The sequence below is a fragment of the Rhagoletis zephyria genome, unplaced genomic scaffold, assembly GCF_001687245.7.
Source record: "Rhagoletis zephyria isolate East Lansing unplaced genomic scaffold, Rhagoletis_zephyria_1.1 Rzeph_scaffold_00090, whole genome shotgun sequence".
In the NCBI taxonomy this organism is placed as follows: Eukaryota; Metazoa; Arthropoda; class Insecta; order Diptera; family Tephritidae; genus Rhagoletis; species Rhagoletis zephyria.
Window position 1 is genome coordinate 531,026 of NW_016157174.1, and position 19,368 is coordinate 550,393.

The 19,368-nt window shown below is 41.8% G+C and overlaps 1 protein-coding gene across 1 annotated transcript in view; it reads left to right on the top strand.

Annotated features, from left to right (window-relative positions):
* tweek (transmembrane protein KIAA1109 homolog tweek) overlaps positions 1 to 16,386 on the top strand; it is a 443,660-nt gene extending 427,274 nt beyond the window's left edge. Inside the window, exons 24-31 of the mRNA XM_017630557.1 lie at positions 13,514 to 13,646; positions 13,702 to 13,831; positions 13,904 to 14,025; positions 14,095 to 14,514; positions 14,581 to 14,812; positions 14,868 to 15,432; positions 15,519 to 15,605; positions 15,664 to 16,386. Coding sequence (XP_017486046.1) covers positions 13,514 to 13,646; positions 13,702 to 13,831; positions 13,904 to 14,025; positions 14,095 to 14,514; positions 14,581 to 14,812; positions 14,868 to 15,432; positions 15,519 to 15,605; positions 15,664 to 16,386 — 2,412 coding nt within the window. The remainder of the gene's footprint in view (positions 1 to 13,513; positions 13,647 to 13,701; positions 13,832 to 13,903; positions 14,026 to 14,094; positions 14,515 to 14,580; positions 14,813 to 14,867; positions 15,433 to 15,518; positions 15,606 to 15,663) is intronic.
* The last annotated feature ends 2,982 nt before the right edge of the window (positions 16,387 to 19,368 follow it).

The following is a 19,368-nucleotide window of genomic DNA, read 5'->3' on the forward strand; positions in this document are numbered from 1 at the left end:
TTATCTTTATCTTTATCTTTATCTTTATCTTTATCTTTATCTTTATCTTTATCTTTATCTTTATCTTTATCTTTATCTTTATCTTTATCTTTATCTTCATCTTTATCTTAACCTTTATCTCTATCTCTACCTCTATCTCTATCCCTATTTCTATCTTTATCTTTATCTTAATTTTTTTTTTGTTTATATTCATGTCTTTGCATTGGTCTTTCCCCGCCCAAGACCCGCATAATACTTAAGTATAATTTAACTATACTTGACTTTTGAGACAGGTGGCAACCCTCCTTCATGTAGCTAAAAAATACAGTTTATTCAAAACCACTTCATTTGATACCCATATTGGGGTAATTCATTTAACTTAATAAATACTTTGAATTTGATTTTCGTATATATGGCAACCCTTTAAAAAACTAAAACCATATTGCACATCTACAGGTCAAGCCCTTTCATTTGATACCTCATTTTTCAAAATCGAACGAGCGATACAGATTTTATGACTTGGTATTAAATATTTAACGCAACCCTCTGCGGAAGAGAAATTTTGAATTCGATTTTCTAACAAGTGGCAACTCCATTCAGAGCTATGTTGCACACCCGAAGGACAAGGTCTTTCATGTGACACCTCATTTTTGAATATCGAATGAACGATACAGATTTTATGACTTGGTGTTAAATATTTAACGCAATCCTCTGCGGCAGCGAAATTTTGAATTCGATTTTCTAACATGCGGCAACTCCTTTCATCGAACTAAAGCTATGTTGCACACGCGAAGGACAAGGCCTTTCATGCGACATCTCATTTTTGAAAATCGAACGAACGATACAGATTTTATGACTTGGTGTTAAATATTTAACGCAACCATCTCCAACTCGATTAAGAAGTTTCACACTTCAAAAAACGTATCCTATTTTTAAATACTGCTCGAGCCTAGATCCTATGTAATAGTAGCACGCATCTCTAATAACTTGACTACAACGCCCGCGATAGCATGTGCAGCTCACTTTTATCCTATATCGCCTTTAGCGGTTATTCCTTTTCATATGAATTATTGCAAATTTTTTACCCGATCTCTGTACAATTTTAAAATTTTATATGTATTTCAAAGCTGATCAGAAAGTCTGCTACCAAACTTCCTTCATCGTCTTTGCAAAAACTCGGTTCGGCCTTGAACCCATTTGATGCTGCCTGAGTGGGGGTGAAATAACACAAACGGCAATAAAGCAAATTTGTGTTATTTCCCAATTGAATGTGAAATAACACAAATTTGCTTTATTTCATTTCTCGTTAAGCAATAAGACCAACTTTTAAACTTAAAAATTTGAATAATAAAGCAAAATAGTGAACATATGTAGGTAGTCACCCAGTTACATTTGACAAAGAGTAGTACACGAACAAGTTAAATGGACGGATTTGTAAGTATACAATTTTGAAAGCGCCCAGCATCGCGGAGGTCCGCGTTCGCGCGCCTCCCCCCTCCGTTTAGAAAAAATAATAATAATAAAATGACACTAGTTCACTTCCGAAACTGCTTCTTAATGTCCAAGTAATGGGAATTATTACGAGGGTGTTATTGCATGCACCCGACCCATTTTGGAATTATACCAGGTGAAGTATTATTAGAGTGAGAAGAAATATTTTGACACTGCCTTATTTGAAAACATGCCTATGAAATGTGACTATAAGACAGCCGAATGTCAGAAAATAAAGCGAGAAAGCTGTTTTATTACTTCACCTGTTTATTGCGCCATTCATCCCACCTGCTTGTACCGAGTATACGTTCAAATTTAGAAGTCTGAGAATAGGTAAAATTTTGCATATTTTTACATCACTATTTCGTACCGCATGTTCGCTTCGTCTTCGTAAACGAAATCCACATTTCGGATATGGTGAAACAAGTGATGATAATGCAAAAATTTTAATTGAAGATAAAACTCAAAACAATATTCTCTGTGTTATATGCTGCGAACAGGAACGGCAACCTTTGTTTGTTCCATGCCATGGCGGAATGACTGGTGAAGTAATTAGAGCGAGAAGAAAGATTTTGACACTGCCTTATTTAAAAAATTGCGTTTAAAATTTGACTTTAAGGCAGCCGAATGACAGAAAATAAAGCGAGAAAGCTTTTTTATAACTTCACCTGTTTATTGCGCCATGGTTCCATGCAAACATTTTAAGGTGTGAATATTACTTTCTTCATATGAACTATATCACATTTTTTGTTTAATTGTATTTTTGGAATAAACAAAGTTCTTTTTCCTTCTGTCAGTAAACAGTTTTTGTTAGAAATAGTATAAATAAGCAATGGGAAATAAGGCAAAATTTGTTTTATTTCCAACCTTTGTTTGAAATAAAGCAAACCTCCGATTTTGGTATTATTTCCCATTTAAAAGTGAAATAAAGCAAATTTTGCGTTATTGCCGGGACCCACTGGGCTGTTACTCGGTCGTAGGGCGACCTCTGGACCACCGACTAACCAGTGTAAAGAAATTTAATATGAAGAGTTAATAAAATATTAAGAATATAATAAAGTGCGATCTACAAAAAGCCCCGAACCGGCGAGTATACCTCAGCATTTTCTAAAGGAGAAAGTCTCCAAGGAGGATCTGGTATCTATCACGCTTATCGTTTACCAGGTACGGATGTGGTCAGTGTGTTACGACGGTGGACGAGACCCGCTAGCTTTCGTGGAACGCTTAGAGGAGTTGGCCGAGGTATACGCGTTGGATCTGGACCTACTCCCAAAAAGCATGCCTGAGCTACTACGCGACAAGGCCATCCAATGGTACCACAACAACAACGAGCACTAGATAAGCTTGAATACTTTCAAGCAAGATTTTCTAAGCTTCTTCCTACCGGGCCGGTACTTTGAGGATGACATACGGCAGGAAAAAAAGCACGCACGGGAAAAGTACAGACTACGTGCTCACGATACAGAGCTCGACGCGCCGCGCGAGACACAGCAGAGAACAGCAATTGGAAAGGATCTTTCGGAACAGCTCTAATTATTTATTACACATTCGACCACGAGACTTCAATGCCCTGGCGGAACTCCTCGCACCGCTGAAGAATGCGAGGGCAGTCTCGAAAACCATCGACGAACGTGTGATCAAGAAGGACATTACGCCAGGAGATGCCGTAACGCGCGAAAGCTGTTTTGCTGGGTGTCCGGCCGATCCGATGTGCTAACATTAGAGGGATGTCGCAAACGGTAAGGAAACGACAGGACAGTTTCACCCAGAACAAGGTGCGGTGAACTCACAAAATCCAGTGCCGAACCACCAGCAACCATGCGTCAGGAACACGGCCGGCTCTACGCCCTAATACAGTATGGTGGGGAATTGGTGGAGGCCGTTATTGAAACGGGCGCTTTGAAATGTTTTGTGTCGTCCAACTGAACTCTGGAAACGGGGACATCGAAGTATAAATGGCCGATGGCACCATCTGCAAAATCTTCGACGCCGTGAGAGTTGGAGTTCACATCGGGCAGTCACACCTCACGGAATGCCCGGCGCAGTTGATGATATCGTATTTGGTCTAGACGCGCTAGGCAGCATGGGTGCGACGGCGTCCTGTGGCGGCCACCACATCGTCTTAGGAAAATCAAGCGCAAGCAACCGCCACACAGTCAGCCGTCAGAGGCACAACCGTCATCACTACCAGCCCAGGCCGTCACTACTCCGCACTCTGAGGTTCCGCACGGAGAATTACGCGATCACAACACAGTCGTGGAGAGAGAACATCTGGCCAAGGGTTAGGGCGGCGTTAGACCACCAAAGTGTGGGGACTGTGAGGACCAAATATCCATGGGAAGTTTGGTTCACACAAATAACTACTCACACGAAGCCAAACAACCACCATAGCACCATAAATCAGATGTTGTATGGTAGCCCATAGTCATCATGTAGCCGCACAACCACGGAACAGTACACAGACGGCCTATAAAAGACGCGACACAACCGCCCAACAGTGAGTCAGCACGAAGCTCTGGTCGCGGCTGAACTGAATGGAGGGATTGCTTGTGATTCGTTCTCTTTGGGGGTAATCGCCTTCGATACGCTGCCCGCCACATCCTACCGAGAATGCGGGTTCAACAGAGCACCGCAAGTAGCAGAGGACCACCACAGAGATACGCCTACGCCAACACAGCGTGCGAGCGGTACCCACTGGACCGCTACTCGAGCGTAGGGTGACCTCTGGAACATGACTAACTAGTGTAAAGAAATTTAATATGTAGAGTTAAGAAGATATTAAGAATAGAATAAAGTGCGATCAACAAGAATGATGTATATTTAATACAGCCATACACGACAAACATTTTAGCGAGCACGTTCACAACTCGCATTCGTCATTTAAATTATTTGCTTTAATCCCGCAAATCCTGCGGATCCCGCATGTGCAATCTCTCATTTGCGGGACCCCGCATTTGCGGGATTGGATTCCCTAACCGTACAGAATTAATCTCAAACTCAGACGAAAGTGCTATTAAACTCGTATGCAAGTGTTCTAAAAAATTAACATTCACGCCTGTGATCGATGCTAATAGATCCGTACGATAAAATGCTCTCCTAGCTGTGTTGCCGTCATTAGTCGTGCCACTGCTTGGAGCTTATCTACATGAAAAAATTCAGCATTTTTGAACTTGACACTTTCTAAGAAAACAATAAATTGTTTTTAATTTGCAGTTTTTTCCAAAAGATAATTTTACAAAATACCAGATGTTTTAACAATGAATTACATGTATAATACTCTATCAATTGTTAACAACACAAGTTCTACTCCACGAAAGTATATTAAATTTCACAAAAAACGACCCATTACAAATATCAAATAAGTACTAAAGACAAACATTTAACTAAAAATTTTAATTTCAGGTCAAAGTAAATACGTAAAATGTTGAAATACATATTTATAAAAAAACTCAAATTGCGAGTATATTTAGCAAAAACACTTTACTCGCTATACTTCTCTCATGCCCTCATGCTCCTTGGTCTCATCGTCCTTTTCCTCTATCGGGGCATGTATACATATTCGGCGGATATTCAATTTAGCTCCAATGCAATCCCACCAAATTTGTTCGCCGTAGCAGCTGTAGTACATGTCATACGCTGCAGATTTTTTGCAGCTATGTCCTGTCCATCGATTTTTTTATGAGATGAAACATTTGGTCCGATCATTCAAAGTGCATATCCGTAAATCAAAGTCTTTGTCCCGTATGCGAGGGGTTAATGGAGAGTGGAGCTTGATTCGGATTCATGTTTTAGCGGCGGGGATAACCCATTGCTGGGAGGGTTTCTAATAGATGACACATTTATGTGGCTAGTCGCTTGCTCAAAATAGACGCCCGCTTATAGTCATATCCTCTGTGTTATATGCTGCGAACAGGAACGGCAACCTTTGTTTGTTCCATGCCATGGCGGAATGACTGGTGAAGTAATTAGAGCGAGAAGAAAGATTTTGACACTGCCTTATTTAAAAAATTGCGTTTAAAATTTGACTTTAAGGCAGCCGAATGACAGAAAATAAAGCGAGAAAGCTTTTTTATAACTTCACCTGTTTATTGCGCCATGGTTCCATGCAAACATTTTAAGGTGTGAATATTACTTTCTTCATATGAACTATATCACATTTTTTGTTTAATTGTATTTTTGGAATAAACAAAGTTCTTTTTCCTTCTGTCAGTAAACAGTTTTTGTTAGAAATAGTATAAATAAGCAATGGGAAATAAGGCAAAATTTGTTTTATTTCCAACCTTTGTTTGAAATAAAGCAAACCTCCGATTTTGGTATTATTTCCCATTTAAAAGTGAAATAAAGCAAATTTTGCGTTATTGCCGGGACCCACTGGGCTGTTACTCGGTCGTAGGGCGACCTCTGGACCACCGACTAACCAGTGTAAAGAAATTTAATATGAAGAGTTAATAAAATATTAAGAATATAATAAAGTGCGATCTACAAAAAGCCCCGAACCGGCGAGTATACCTCAGCATTTTCTAAAGGAGAAAGTCTCCAAGGAGGATCTGGTATCTATCACGCTTATCGTTTACCAGGTACGGATGTGGTCAGTGTGTTACGACGGTGGACGAGACCCGCTAGCTTTCGTGGAACGCTTAGAGGAGTTGGCCGAGGTATACGCGTTGGATCTGGACCTACTCCCAAAAAGCATGCCTGAGCTACTACGCGACAAGGCCATCCAATGGTACCACAACAACAACGAGCACTAGATAAGCTTGAATACTTTCAAGCAAGATTTTCTAAGCTTCTTCCTACCGGGCCGGTACTTTGAGGATGACATACGGCAGGAAAAAAAGCACGCACGGGAAAAGTACAGACTACGTGCTCACGATACAGAGCTCGACGCGCCGCGCGAGACACAGCAGCGAACAGCAATTGGAAAGGATCTTTCGGAACAGATCTAATTATTTATTACACATTCGACCACGAGACTTCAATGCCCTGGCGGAACTCCTCGCACCGCTGAAGAATGCGAGGGCAGTCTCGAAAACCATCGACGAACGTGTGATCAAGAAGGACATTACGCCAGGAGATGCCGTAACGCGCGAAAGCTGTTTTGCTGGGTGTCCGGCCGATCCGATGTGCTAACATTAGAGGGATGTCGCAAACGGTAAGGAAACGACAGGACAGTTTCACCCAGAACAAGGTGCGGTGAACTCACAAAATCCAGTGCCGAACCACCAGCAACCATGCGTCAGGAACACGGCCGGCTCTACGCCCTAATACAGTATGGTGGGGAATTGGTGGAGGCCGTTATTGAAACGGGCGCTTTGAAATGTTTTGTGTCGTCCAACTGAACTCTGGAAACGGGGACATCGAAGTATAAATGGCCGATGGCACCATCTGCAAAATCTTCGACGCCGTGAGAGTTGGAGTTCACATCGGGCAGTCACACCTCACGGAATGCCCGGCGCAGTTGATGATATCGTATTTGGTCTAGACGCGCTAGGCAGCATGGGTGCGACGGCGTCCTGTGGCGGCCACCACATCGTCTTAGGAAAATCAAGCGCAAGCAACCGCCACACAGTCAGCCGTCAGAGGCACAACCGTCATCACTACCAGCCCAGGCCGTCACTACTCCGCACTCTGAGGTTCCGCACGGAGAATTACGCGATCACAACACAGTCGTGGAGAGAGAACATCTGGCCAAGGGTTAGGGCGGCGTTAGACCACCAAAGTGTGGGGACTGTGAGGACCAAATATCCATGGGAAGTTTGGTTCACACAAATAACTACTCACACGAAGCCAAACAACCACCATAGCACCATAAATCAGATGTTGTATGGTAGCCCATAGTCATCATGTAGCCGCACAACCACGGAACAGTACACAGACGGCCTATAAAAGACGCGACACAACCGCCCAACAGTGAGTCAGCACGAAGCTCTGGTCGCGGCTGAACTGAATGGAGGGATTGCTTGTGATTCGTTCTCTTTGGGGGTAATCGCCTTCGATACGCTGCCCGCCACATCCTACCGAGAATGCGGGTTCAACAGAGCACCGCAAGTAGCAGAGGACCACCACAGAGATACGCCTACGCCAACACAGCGTGCGAGCGGTACCCACTGGACCGCTACTCGAGCGTAGGGTGACCTCTGGAACATGACTAACTAGTGTAAAGAAATTTAATATGTAGAGTTAAGAAGATATTAAGAATAGAATAAAGTGCGATCAACAAGAATGATGTATATTTAATACAGCCATACACGACAAACATTTTAGCGAGCACGTTCACAACTCGCATTCGTCATTTAAATTATTTGCTTTAATCCCGCAAATCCTGCGGATCCCGCATGTGCAATCTCTCATTTGCGGGACCCCGCATTTGCGGGATTGGATTCCCTAACCGTACAGAATTAATCTCAAACTCAGACGAAAGTGCTATTAAACTCGTATGCAAGTGTTCTAAAAAATTAACATTCACGCCTGTGATCGATGCTAATAGATCCGTACGATAAAATGCTCTCCTAGCTGTGTTGCCGTCATTAGTCGTGCCACTGCTTGGAGCTTATCTACATGAAAAAATTCAGCATTTTTGAACTTGACACTTTCTAAGAAAACAATAAATTGTTTTTAATTTGCAGTTTTTTCCAAAAGATAATTTTACAAAATACCAGATGTTTTAACAATGAATTACATGTATAATACTCTATCAATTGTTAACAACACAAGTTCTACTCCACGAAAGTATATTAAATTTCACAAAAAACGACCCATTACAAATATCAAATAAGTACTAAAGACAAACATTTAACTAAAAATTTTAATTTCAGGTCAAAGTAAATACGTAAAATGTTGAAATACATATTTATAAAAAAACTCAAATTGCGAGTATATTTAGCAAAAACACTTTACTCGCTATACTTCTCTCATGCCCTCATGCTCCTTGGTCTCATCGTCCTTTTCCTCTATCGGGGCATGTATACATATTCGGCGGATATTCAATTTAGCTCCAATGCAATCCCACCAAATTTGTTCGCCGTAGCAGCTGTAGTACATGTCATACGCTGCAGATTTTTTGCAGCTATGTCCTGTCCATCGATTTTTTTATGAGATGAAACATTTGGTCCGATCATTCAAAGTGCATATCCGTAAATCAAAGTCTTTGTCCCGTATGCGAGGGGTTAATGGAGAGTGGAGCTTGATTCGGATTCATGTTTTAGCGGCGGGGATAACCCATTGCTGGGAGGGTTTCTAATAGATGACACATTTATGTGGCTAGTCGCTTGCTCAAAATAGACGCCCGCTTATAGTCGCATCTACTGGTCAATAGATACTTATTGACTTCACGGGGCCCTTGGTCCCTACCAAAGCTCCCTCTTTTTCTGTCGTGACCCGAGGCGACACACGGATTAGTTGCCGCATCTCGCACATGAGTTGCTCTCGTTGCTAAGGGACGCTATCGGCGACCCAAGTCCGGAATTGAGTATGGTCGTGCAACTGCAACTGAACACCCATGCATGTCAGTGCTGTTTAATAGTGTTACAATAAAATTTATAGTGTACTTTTGTCCGTTATCGCACTCTTTTCGTCTGAGAAGACCCAATGAAATTTTTGTTAAACACTTGAATCGTCCATCGACTCTACAAACTTAATTTTTCCATATTTTTCAAAATAACGCTCAAACTAAAACTCAAACTCTTCTTCTTCTTTATCGGCGCTGTACCCGCCTAAGCGATTTTGACCACGCCAGCTATTTCTCATCTGTGCCAACTGACGCCATTGGAAATGCCAAGTGAAGCCAAGTCCTTCTCCACCTGGTCTTTCCAACGCAGAGGAGGCCTTCCTCTTCCTCTGTTACCAGCATCGCGGCCCGCGTTGAATATTTCCAGAGCAGGAGCGTTTCTGTCCATTCGAACGACATGGCCAAGCCAGCGGAGCCGCTGAATTTTAATTCGCTGCACTATGTCTATATCGCTGCAAAGCTCATACAGCTCATCGGTAAATCGTCTGCGGTATTCGCCATCACTAACGCGTATAGGTTCGTAAATCTTTCGCAGAATCTTTCTCTCGAAAACTCCAAGTTCCGCTTCATCAGATGTTTTCATTGTCCATGCCATACACCAGTACAGGCATGGTGAGTGACTTATAAAGTGTGATCTTTGTACGACGAGAGAAGACTTTACTTCTCAATTGCCTACTCAGTCCAAAATAGCACTTCTTGATTCTCCGTTGGATTTCAAGGCTGACATTATTAATGGTGTTAATGCTGGTTCCCAAATATACGAAGTCGTGTACTTTTCCAAACTTGTAACTGTCAACAGTGACGTGTGGCCAAGGCGCGTATTCTCTTGACTGTTTGTGTGATGACAGGAGATACTTCGTTTTGTCCTCTTTCACCACCAGACCCATTCGCTTTATATCTCTATCTAATTACCGATAATATCGATGGCGTGGGATTAAAGAAATCCCACGAAAGGGAGTCTGAAACCTCGTTTGGTATCAAACGGCTCGGAGAGGTCCTTCCCCATTCTGAAAGAGCTGGTGGTATTGCTCAACGTCATTTTACACAGCCGCGTCAGTTTTTCGGGGATGCCAAATTCGGACATAGCGGCGTATGGGTAACTCCTTTTAGTGCTGTCGAAAGCGTCTTTAAAGTCAACAAATAGGCGGTGAGTGCCGATCCTATTCTCGCGGGTCTTTTCTAAGATTTGGGGTATTGTGAATACCTGATCTATGGTGGATTTTCCGGGCCTAAAGCCACAATCAGTTCGTTGACGGCTTGCTTCAGTCTTTCACACAATGCACTCGATAAGACCTTGTGACCTATGCTTAGAAGGCTGATTCCGCGGTAGTTGGCGCGAATGGCGGGGTCGCCTTTCTTGTGGATTGGGTAGAGCACACTTAAATTCCAGTCGTCGGGCACGTGTTCATCTAACCATATGTTGCATAAGAGCCGATGCATGCACCTCATCAGCTCCTCGCCGGCGTACTTAAATAGCTCTGCAGACAGATTTTCGGGCGTTCTTCCTGTCGGCCAGCATCTCAAGCTCTTCGCACTCACGTATGTATCTTGGCCTCTCTCTTCTTATTGCGGCAAACACGCCTCGCTTACATCTTCAGTTCCCTATAACGGCCCCACATAGCTCGCGTTGCGTTCGATCGCAGCGTGGCCCTATAGGCGGCGTCCCTGCGCCTTCTTGACATTCCTCATCGTACCAGCTGTTCTTTCGGGCTCGCTGAAATCCAACTACTTCTTCGGCGGCGGTACTTAATGATCGGAAAATGTGGTTCCACTACTCGCTTATGTCGGATTGTTGAAGAGTGCTGTCAGAGAGCAGGTGTGTGAGTCGAGTGGCGAATAAATTGGCCGTCTGTTCTGATTGCAGCTTTTCGACGTTAAGCTTTCCTTGCATTGTTGGGCGCACATTTTTTGCTGCACAGAGGCGGGTGCGTATCTTGGCTACAACAATATGGTGGTCCGAATCGATATTTGGCCCTCGGAGTGTACGTACGTCTAAAACGCTAAAAGCATGCCCTCCGTCTATCACAACATGATCGATTTCGTTTCTCGTTTTTCGATATGGAGACAGCCATGTATCTTAGTGGATCTTCTTATGCTGGAACCTAGTACTACATATTGCCATGTTTCGGGTTCCGGCGAAGTCGATCATCCTCAGTCCGTTATCGGACGTTTCGTCGTGTAGGCTGAATTTTCCGACAGTAGCGCCAAAGATACCTTCCTTGCCCAACTTGACATTAAAATCGCCGAGCACGATTTTGATATCATTTCGGGGGAATGCGCTCCTATGTACGTTCAAAGCGCTCATAGAGGAGATCCTTGAACGCCTCGTCCTTCTCTTCCGTCGGGGCATGGGCGCAGATGAGCGGGATGTTGAAGAATCTCGCTCCTCCGGGGTGAACGCCAGTACTCGGTGACGGAGTCTCTCCTACCACGACTCCAACACCGAATTTGCGCTCCTTTGCGTGGCAACTGTAGTAGACGTCGCAAGCAGTGTTGCCACAAAATTTTTTTTATTTTTTACCAAAATCATCGGAAAAAGTTACCAAATTCAACAAAAAATTCCCAAACTTATTTTATATGCAGAACTGTACAAACATACATTTGTATGTACATATGTAAATATATCCGAATACACAAGATTTTCAGGCAATCAGCACTCCATTCACCTAAAATTTTTTTAACTGCGTTAACGCTGAAAGCCACAACATAACCCCTTGTTTAGGATTTCAAGCGTATTGCCGAAGAAACAAATTTGTTCATTGCGCGTCGTTTTAAGAACATGGTACTTTCTTATGGCTAATTGCATATTTTGCATTTGGATATACTATTTCTCCATCGATACAAAGCTCAGGCCACAAAACAACTGACGGCATCTGATCATTTAGGGCCGTTTGCACCATGTCTAGTTAATTCTAACTCCCAGTTAAACATCTTTATCGACGTTATCGACACCCATCATATAACATGTGATCGATAAAGCAGTTAACGTGCTTAACTGAAGGATGTACCTCCAGTTAGCGTTAACTAGACATGGTGCAAACGGCCCTTAGTGTCATGGATACGGTTCATTGCAACAGAGGAGTTTGAGGCGCATAAGTTTCCGTAGAGGGGATGTCATTTGACCACTGACATCATCCGGCTTGGTACCATTGGAATTTTTTATGAGGCTATTCTAAAAAATCAACGGTAATTTTTAGCGATTTAAAACTTAGATTTTATTCTACTCGAACTCAATGGGCTACAAAATTTTGTAACCAGAATCTTTCTAGGAAATCTAATTCAAAAACCTCGAGAGTTTTACGAAAGTTTGTTGAATTTTTGTTATTTATTATTGAAAAAGGTTTGAAACTTGGATTTACCCGGGTTTTGCTAAAGAAAGAACTATATTAAAAAAAAAAAAATTACCAAAATTAACATAAAAAAAAAAATAATATGTTAAAATTTGTCAAAAAAATGTCAACAAGTAGCCGAAAATATCTCAAAAATGCAACGCTTGTAGGCAGTCCTGAAAGTTTTCGACTCACAGAGTAAAGTCCCCCACTGAATGCCGTAGCTTTTTGAACGATAACATACATATTTACATAGTATTCAGCTCATATGTATGGTTGTCGGGTACAATGGAAAATTGATGGTAATTGCAAAGCAGACAAACTGACGGAAAGGTACGACCACCCATTAGCCACTTTCAAGCAGTTTGTTATAGATCACACCAGTCTATTAACCAAGGAACGCTGGAACAACTTTTCGCCTTTCAGGATTTCCTGGTATTTATATAAAATGAAACGCTTACGGGCCACTTCCTAACGTGCCTTTATTGAGCTATGTGACATGTACGACCGAATCAAAAAAGTTACCAAATTGAAAAATAAATTACCAAATTTATTAAATAAAGAAAAAAATAACCAATTTTGGTTAAAAATTACCAAAGCGGCAACACTGGTCGCAAGGCATCACGCATACCTTGCCTTGCCCCGTCCATCACATTTTCACATTTCATAGATGGCGGTGATGTCAGTCTTTGTCTTCCCGAGGACATCAACCAGCCGGGCAGAGGCACCTTCCCCATTACAGGTCCGGATATTCCAGGTGCATACCCTCAAATCATAGTCCTTTATACGTTTGCCGTGGTCATCATTAAAAAAGGGGGTCTCATCGGAGGCTTTCTGAACTTTTTCATTGGCCGGGGTTTTAACGTGGCGGGACCCAAACCCAGCGCACGCGAAGTTTTACGCCTTCTCACTTTAGCTTTAGATATAAATATCCGTACGTTGTGAGCTGCGATTTGAATCGTACGTACAAGAATTACTTCTGGCCACTCCCAGGTGAATGGCAGTTTTTTGTTGTCTGCGCACGGGACCATCCTCAAACTGACCCACTTAAGTGAAAAAATTGGGCTACAACTGATACCAAATTAGATATACACTGTATAAAAATTGTGACTTTAAGCCACAAAACGGCAGGTGGTTCAATATTCTAGAGCTCTTCCATTTTATTGGCTGCCTCACAGTGTTACTATTTATTACTCCTTTTCCATAGGTTAATATGCCTCTGCTGCGTCTACTACATCAAATCACAAACATGTATCAGAATGTCAAGGATGCTCAAAATGAATTTCATCAACAACCGGATTTGACTAGAAAGTCGGATGCCAAAGACGAATGTAGCTTAGGTAAGTAAAAAGGGATAAATATAATAGTTTAAAGTTACTGTTTTATACGTTTTAGCATCCGAGCCCAATGATATCGCCCCCTTCGGTTCGGTGCCAGATCGCTTTGTCCATAATGAGAACTCTTCAGATGAACGTTATGATAAATTCAATGAAATGATATCCATGACACATCCCATTGGAGGCAGGTGAGCTTCTTGTTGAAAAGTTAACGTATATCTACTTTGCATGTTTACGAACTGCTTATTGAAATAATATAGGGTACGCCCTAGTGGCATCGGTCCCTTAATACAGCTAACACCTTCCCCTAATGCCAGAAATCGGCCATCCAGTTTTGCTCAAAAGTTACGCTCTACTAGCAAATCTGTTAAGGGAAAGTTAGGTAATTTACATTATTATATATGACAAAAAATATACATCTGTTGCTTATTTTCATATCTTATATGCTCAGGATACACAAATCTAAATGAGACAAGCTCTTCACCATTACGTGATAGCCCCATTACTTCAGTAAGCGAGCAGCATATGTTCAAATTATCGCTAGAGTCCAAGGCATCGCTCAATGGAGCATGCGCAACCAGCGTCAGTGGTGACTGCAATACCATAAACAAAAATGACTTCAATGGTATAAAGCCACTGATGCTGACGCCAAATTGCTGGAAAACAATTTACAATTTGTTAGAACTATATGGTACCATGCCTGAAACAAAGACAGTGCAACGTAGCTCAATGTCCAATGAGACACACGATGCTTTTAAATATGGAGTGAAGAAAACTTCAGTTGGTGGTTATATGCGACAGGACACGCGTAATGAAGAAGATGATGGAACAAGTGCTCCAACGCCTCTGCCGCAACATCGTGAGCTAGTTGGTAGGCGAACGATCAATATTTTATTTGTAAAAAAGGGTTCTAATGTACACATATTTCATATTATAGAAGCTTTGTCGCAGGAAAAAACCCGGCTGGTTGTATTTGGTGTGGCGAAAATTCATAAGACGCGCTTAATGGCGACACTGAGTGGCCTAAAACTGGAAGCTGAAATAACCACCTTGAATGGCAGTGCTACATGGCGCAAAAAAGCACGACCGGTATCACTGGAATGCTCCGTAACTGGCCAAGTAGGTCGCACCATGATCGTACTTTTGGAAGGTGTTGCACCAAATCAACAGTAAGTTGTTGAGCTGGTAAAATTATTGACAGTACTAATTGCCTTTATTGTACAGAACTGTCGTAAAAGTAACGGTGGGAAAATGTCAAACGCTCTACTCCAGTTTGACAAAGCGTGGCAAAGATAAAAACAGCGGATTGCTCTCAATTGGCCCAGTGAACATCGAAATACCACAACACCCCGTCGCATTGCATGGAATGATGACTCGCAGTTCGAAGCAGCTAAGCTCTACTCTGCAAGAATTGCGTGTTGGACGCAATTCTGGTCGCTCTGCGTCACGTGCACATAATCCCGATGAACCAGAATCGCCACATCATTCACGTTCCGCCGGCAAAAGCGTTGATGTGAAGGAGAACGCTGAACCACAGCAGGAGCCGAAAAAGAAAGCAGTACCACCACATAAGATACCAGCGCAACATAATGGATTACTTCAACCGTTGGTTATGCAGTTTAATATTTTACTGCATAGCTTGTCGATAAATGCAGCACTATTGCCTTCGTTACAAGCACAATATCGTATGAACTGTGTCAGTTCGACAGGTGTGACTGGCAATCGTGCAAAATTCGTTATAGATTTGCCAACACATACTCTAAGCTTTAATACGAAGATACAGGTGCGGGTGAGTAGATATCATTCTTCATTGATTTATTGTATTTAGTATATCGAGAAAGTGAGAGTGAAATTGGTTTACATTTACATGTTTAGAATGAGATGAATTTGCCCTCTGAGGCCTGTATCGGCCTACCGCTAGTTCATGTGAGCGCTGAATATATACCTGAAAACAGGCAAGAGGTATGTATGTGTAATTTATATCTGTTTACATTTTAGTCATTTAAGCATTCTTATTCAGGAACCAGAACGAGTCGAAGGTATCATATTACGTCGCGGTGGCTATGTGAATGCATCAGCTGAGATCGGCGAATTTGAGCGCTGTTTAACAACTGATCTTCTGAATCATCTGGTATTTGTTCAGAAGGTTTTCATGCGCGAGATTAATGAAGTATTACAAAAAGTGTACGGCGGCGAAAAGCCAGTGCCCCTATGGTCTGAAGATAGTGGTGATACAGCCAGCGTACAAGAGTCTTCGATGAAAAGCATACTATTTTCGGTCAACATATCGATGAAGCGAATACAGTTGACTGCTACAACGCCCTGCTCTTCAGCAGTGCGCTTTGAAACTGGCACGCTAGAGCTGCATTTGTCTAATCGCGTAAAAAATTTGGGCGAAGGAAATGATCGTAAAATGTTTGGCAAGGCCCATATCGATTTTAACCTTTCGCTGGGCCAAATTATACGTAATGTAATCTTTGATGAGGCTGAACCGGAATTCCAACAGTATGCCTTCTTCCATACAACCATAGGTTTGCGAAATGCCTTCCAAGATGAGTTGTTAAATGAGGATAAAGAGCTGGTGTTGTTAAAGCTGAAGCGTCCACTTCTGTATATTCAACCGATCGCCGTTGATAAGGCTATTTTGGTGTGGTTGAACTACAAGAATGCTTATGAATATTGGGCCGAAAAGCGAGCAAACTTGAACTATGAAAACTCACAGGTAAGTAACAATGAGCTATGAAAATAGCATGATTTCTAAGTCCGGATTTGACATGGTTTTTCTTCATTTTCATTTATTACACCGGCACACAAAAAAATGGTGGGTGCGTTTAACCAGACCCACCTACCGGGATGTACATATTTCAACCCACTGAATCCGAATATGAGGTCTGCTTTACTCTTACTCATCCTAAACTTCGATTTGGTTGCGAAAATAGTGAAAAATTAGCCAAAAATTCGCAATTTAGTCGAAATTTTGAGGGTGTACGAGTCAACGGCTTAATTTCGAGTGCAGCGGCACACAAAAAAGTGGCCGGTGTATTTAACCAAACCCACCTATCGCCGAATCTGAATCTTAGGTCCGTTTTGCTTTGTACTAGAGGGCTGCATGAATTCATTCAAAAGAGTGCTCGAAAGTAAACGGTTATCTCTCCTCCCTTAGCAACGCTTTTCACCACCTGGACGAAGGAGGTCAGACTGCAACTGGGTATTCACGTGGATGAAGAACCAATTCCGACTGTGAACAACCTGAAGATCCTCGGAGTAACCTTCGACAGTCTTCCCTCCCTCTCGGCGCATACAACCGCAATTGTCAATAAAATACAAAGCCGCAACAAGGTCTTCACGTCGCTAGTCGGCAGCACCTGGGGCAAAAACAAAGAAACGTTGTTGGCAAGGTTCAAGGCAATTGGCCGGCGGTTCTGAACTATGCAGCGAGTGTGTGGTCTCCGGGTACTAGTAAGATGCAGTGAATGAAGCTACAGACCTGCCAAAACACGGCACTCCGGACAGCGACAGGATGCCTTCTGATGTCGCCGCAACATTAGCTGCACGACGAGGACCATATGCTCCCAATTAAGGAGCATAACCCAATGCTCTGCAAGCAATTTCTGCTTGCAGAAGAATCCTCGCCACGGCACGTCAGAAGGCATGTATATGAATTGACGGACGAAGTCCAAAGGTTCATAAGACAACCTCTGGAGCGGACAGAATACCGACAGGCCCTGAACGGCATTCACAGGGAGTCAGTCTCGAGTTATATAGACTCTCGACCGTGAATGCTGTGGACGGGCTTCGTCTGCCTCGGGAGACTCGTACCACAATAGCTTAACTTCGCTCTGGCTACTGCAGCAGGTTAAACTCGTACCTGAGCAGAATAAATGCAGATGTGCCAAACGAATTCCCGACGTGCGGACAGACGCCCCACGACTCGAAACATCTCTTCGCATGCCCACTGAATCCCACCCTGCTAACGCCTGTGTCCTTATTGACAGACCCCATCGAGGCTGCACGCTTCCTGGGTCTTCCGTTAGTAGAGCTTGACAACGATTGCGGGACAAACCGGTCTGGACGGGGTTGTTGTAGCCGCTACAATAAAAACAATTTATTAAAAACGTACCGTACGGTATATAAATTATTCATATACAAAACGAATGAATGATTTTGGCTTAAAATTCTTTTTGAATTTGAGTGAATACCTGTTCCGATATGTGTATCGCCATCATGATTCAATAATAAAAGGTTTGCTCAAAAAGCAGTTTTCTCGCTCCCTCTTGACAAAATCGGCTCCCTTAGCAAAGCACTGTGTGTGGGTTCGTGTGTGTATGCGAAGCTTTTGTAAGGCAGCTAAGGGAGTGTCAAAAGTCGAATGTCAATAATGAGCAAACCTTTAATTATTGAATCATGTATCGCCATAACAATATTCAAACAATTACCTTGTTTATACCTACCCAACAAGCAAAATAAACTTAAAGAAAGTTTTTTTAAGTTTTCAATTATAAACATTAAGCTTACAAAACGTTGATTTTTTGTTTATAAAACGCTTGAAAGTAAGCGTAATATAATCGAAAAGGAACATTGGTTATAAGCGTAGAAAAATATAAACTTTTAATAAATGTTCAAAAGAAAGCTTTTTATAAGCGTAAAAGTTTAAACTTATAATAAAGGTTCAAAAAAGGATGTTTATAAGCGTATGAATATAAACTTACTAAAAATTTTCAAAAAAAAGCTTTTTATAAACATTTTTATAACCCTTTATTTAAAGATATTTCAATAAAAACTCATACATAGATTGCTTAACATCTAGAAACCAAAAGAAATGCGAATTTTCGGCGGACTCATCTACAGTCGCGAAAATGTAAATAGGGAATAGACATTTTAGCATACAAATTCACGATAACACACAAAAATTAAGCATAAAAAAGTTAATTATTATATCTTGTTGCGTGCTTTCAATTACAAGCGGTTATTGGCAAATTGGAAAAACGACATCGATGCAGCTATATATTCCGCTTCATCGCCGCCATTCTCATTGATGAACTCAAACTAAGAAAGGATAAGGAGAACTCATCATTTGAAGACTCGAATGCTCTACCGATTAGCGCAGCTGGTCCTGGATTAGATTTTTTTTACCGCATTGGTTTTATTTAATTTTTTCCTTTTCATAATATATTTTAAAAAACGTAAACACGTCACTTTCGATTGAAAAAAATTATATTTACTACTTCATGTCGTTGGCATTTGCATTTCATTTATAAGTTTAAGTTATTTATAAACATTCGCTCTCAAAACTTATTAAAGGTTTATTTGAAAAATTTTTTAATAAGCTTAATATTAAAAATGCTTATTTAACGCTTATTATAGCAAACTTACTTTAAGTTATTTTTAACAAGTAAGAAAGTCTAAGTTCGGGCGGGGCCGAACATTAAATACCCGGCGCAAGTATTACATATATGGCTTTTCACCTTTCCGAAAGCTACCGCTACATGGTAAGCCGGGGTGTATCAATTTTGAATAAATTGTATGCGTCCTTAAATTTCGAAATATTGACATTTCAAGGCATTTCTAAAATTTACCGTTAGTATAAAAGCGGCGTAATTTTAGTCCGATTTCAATAACTTTTGAATCGTTTGGCTTTTATGTGGCAAGCACAATAACCATATCCGAGTTTGGTACAAATTGGACTGAACGGTCACCGGATACATATATGTGGACATAAGTGGGC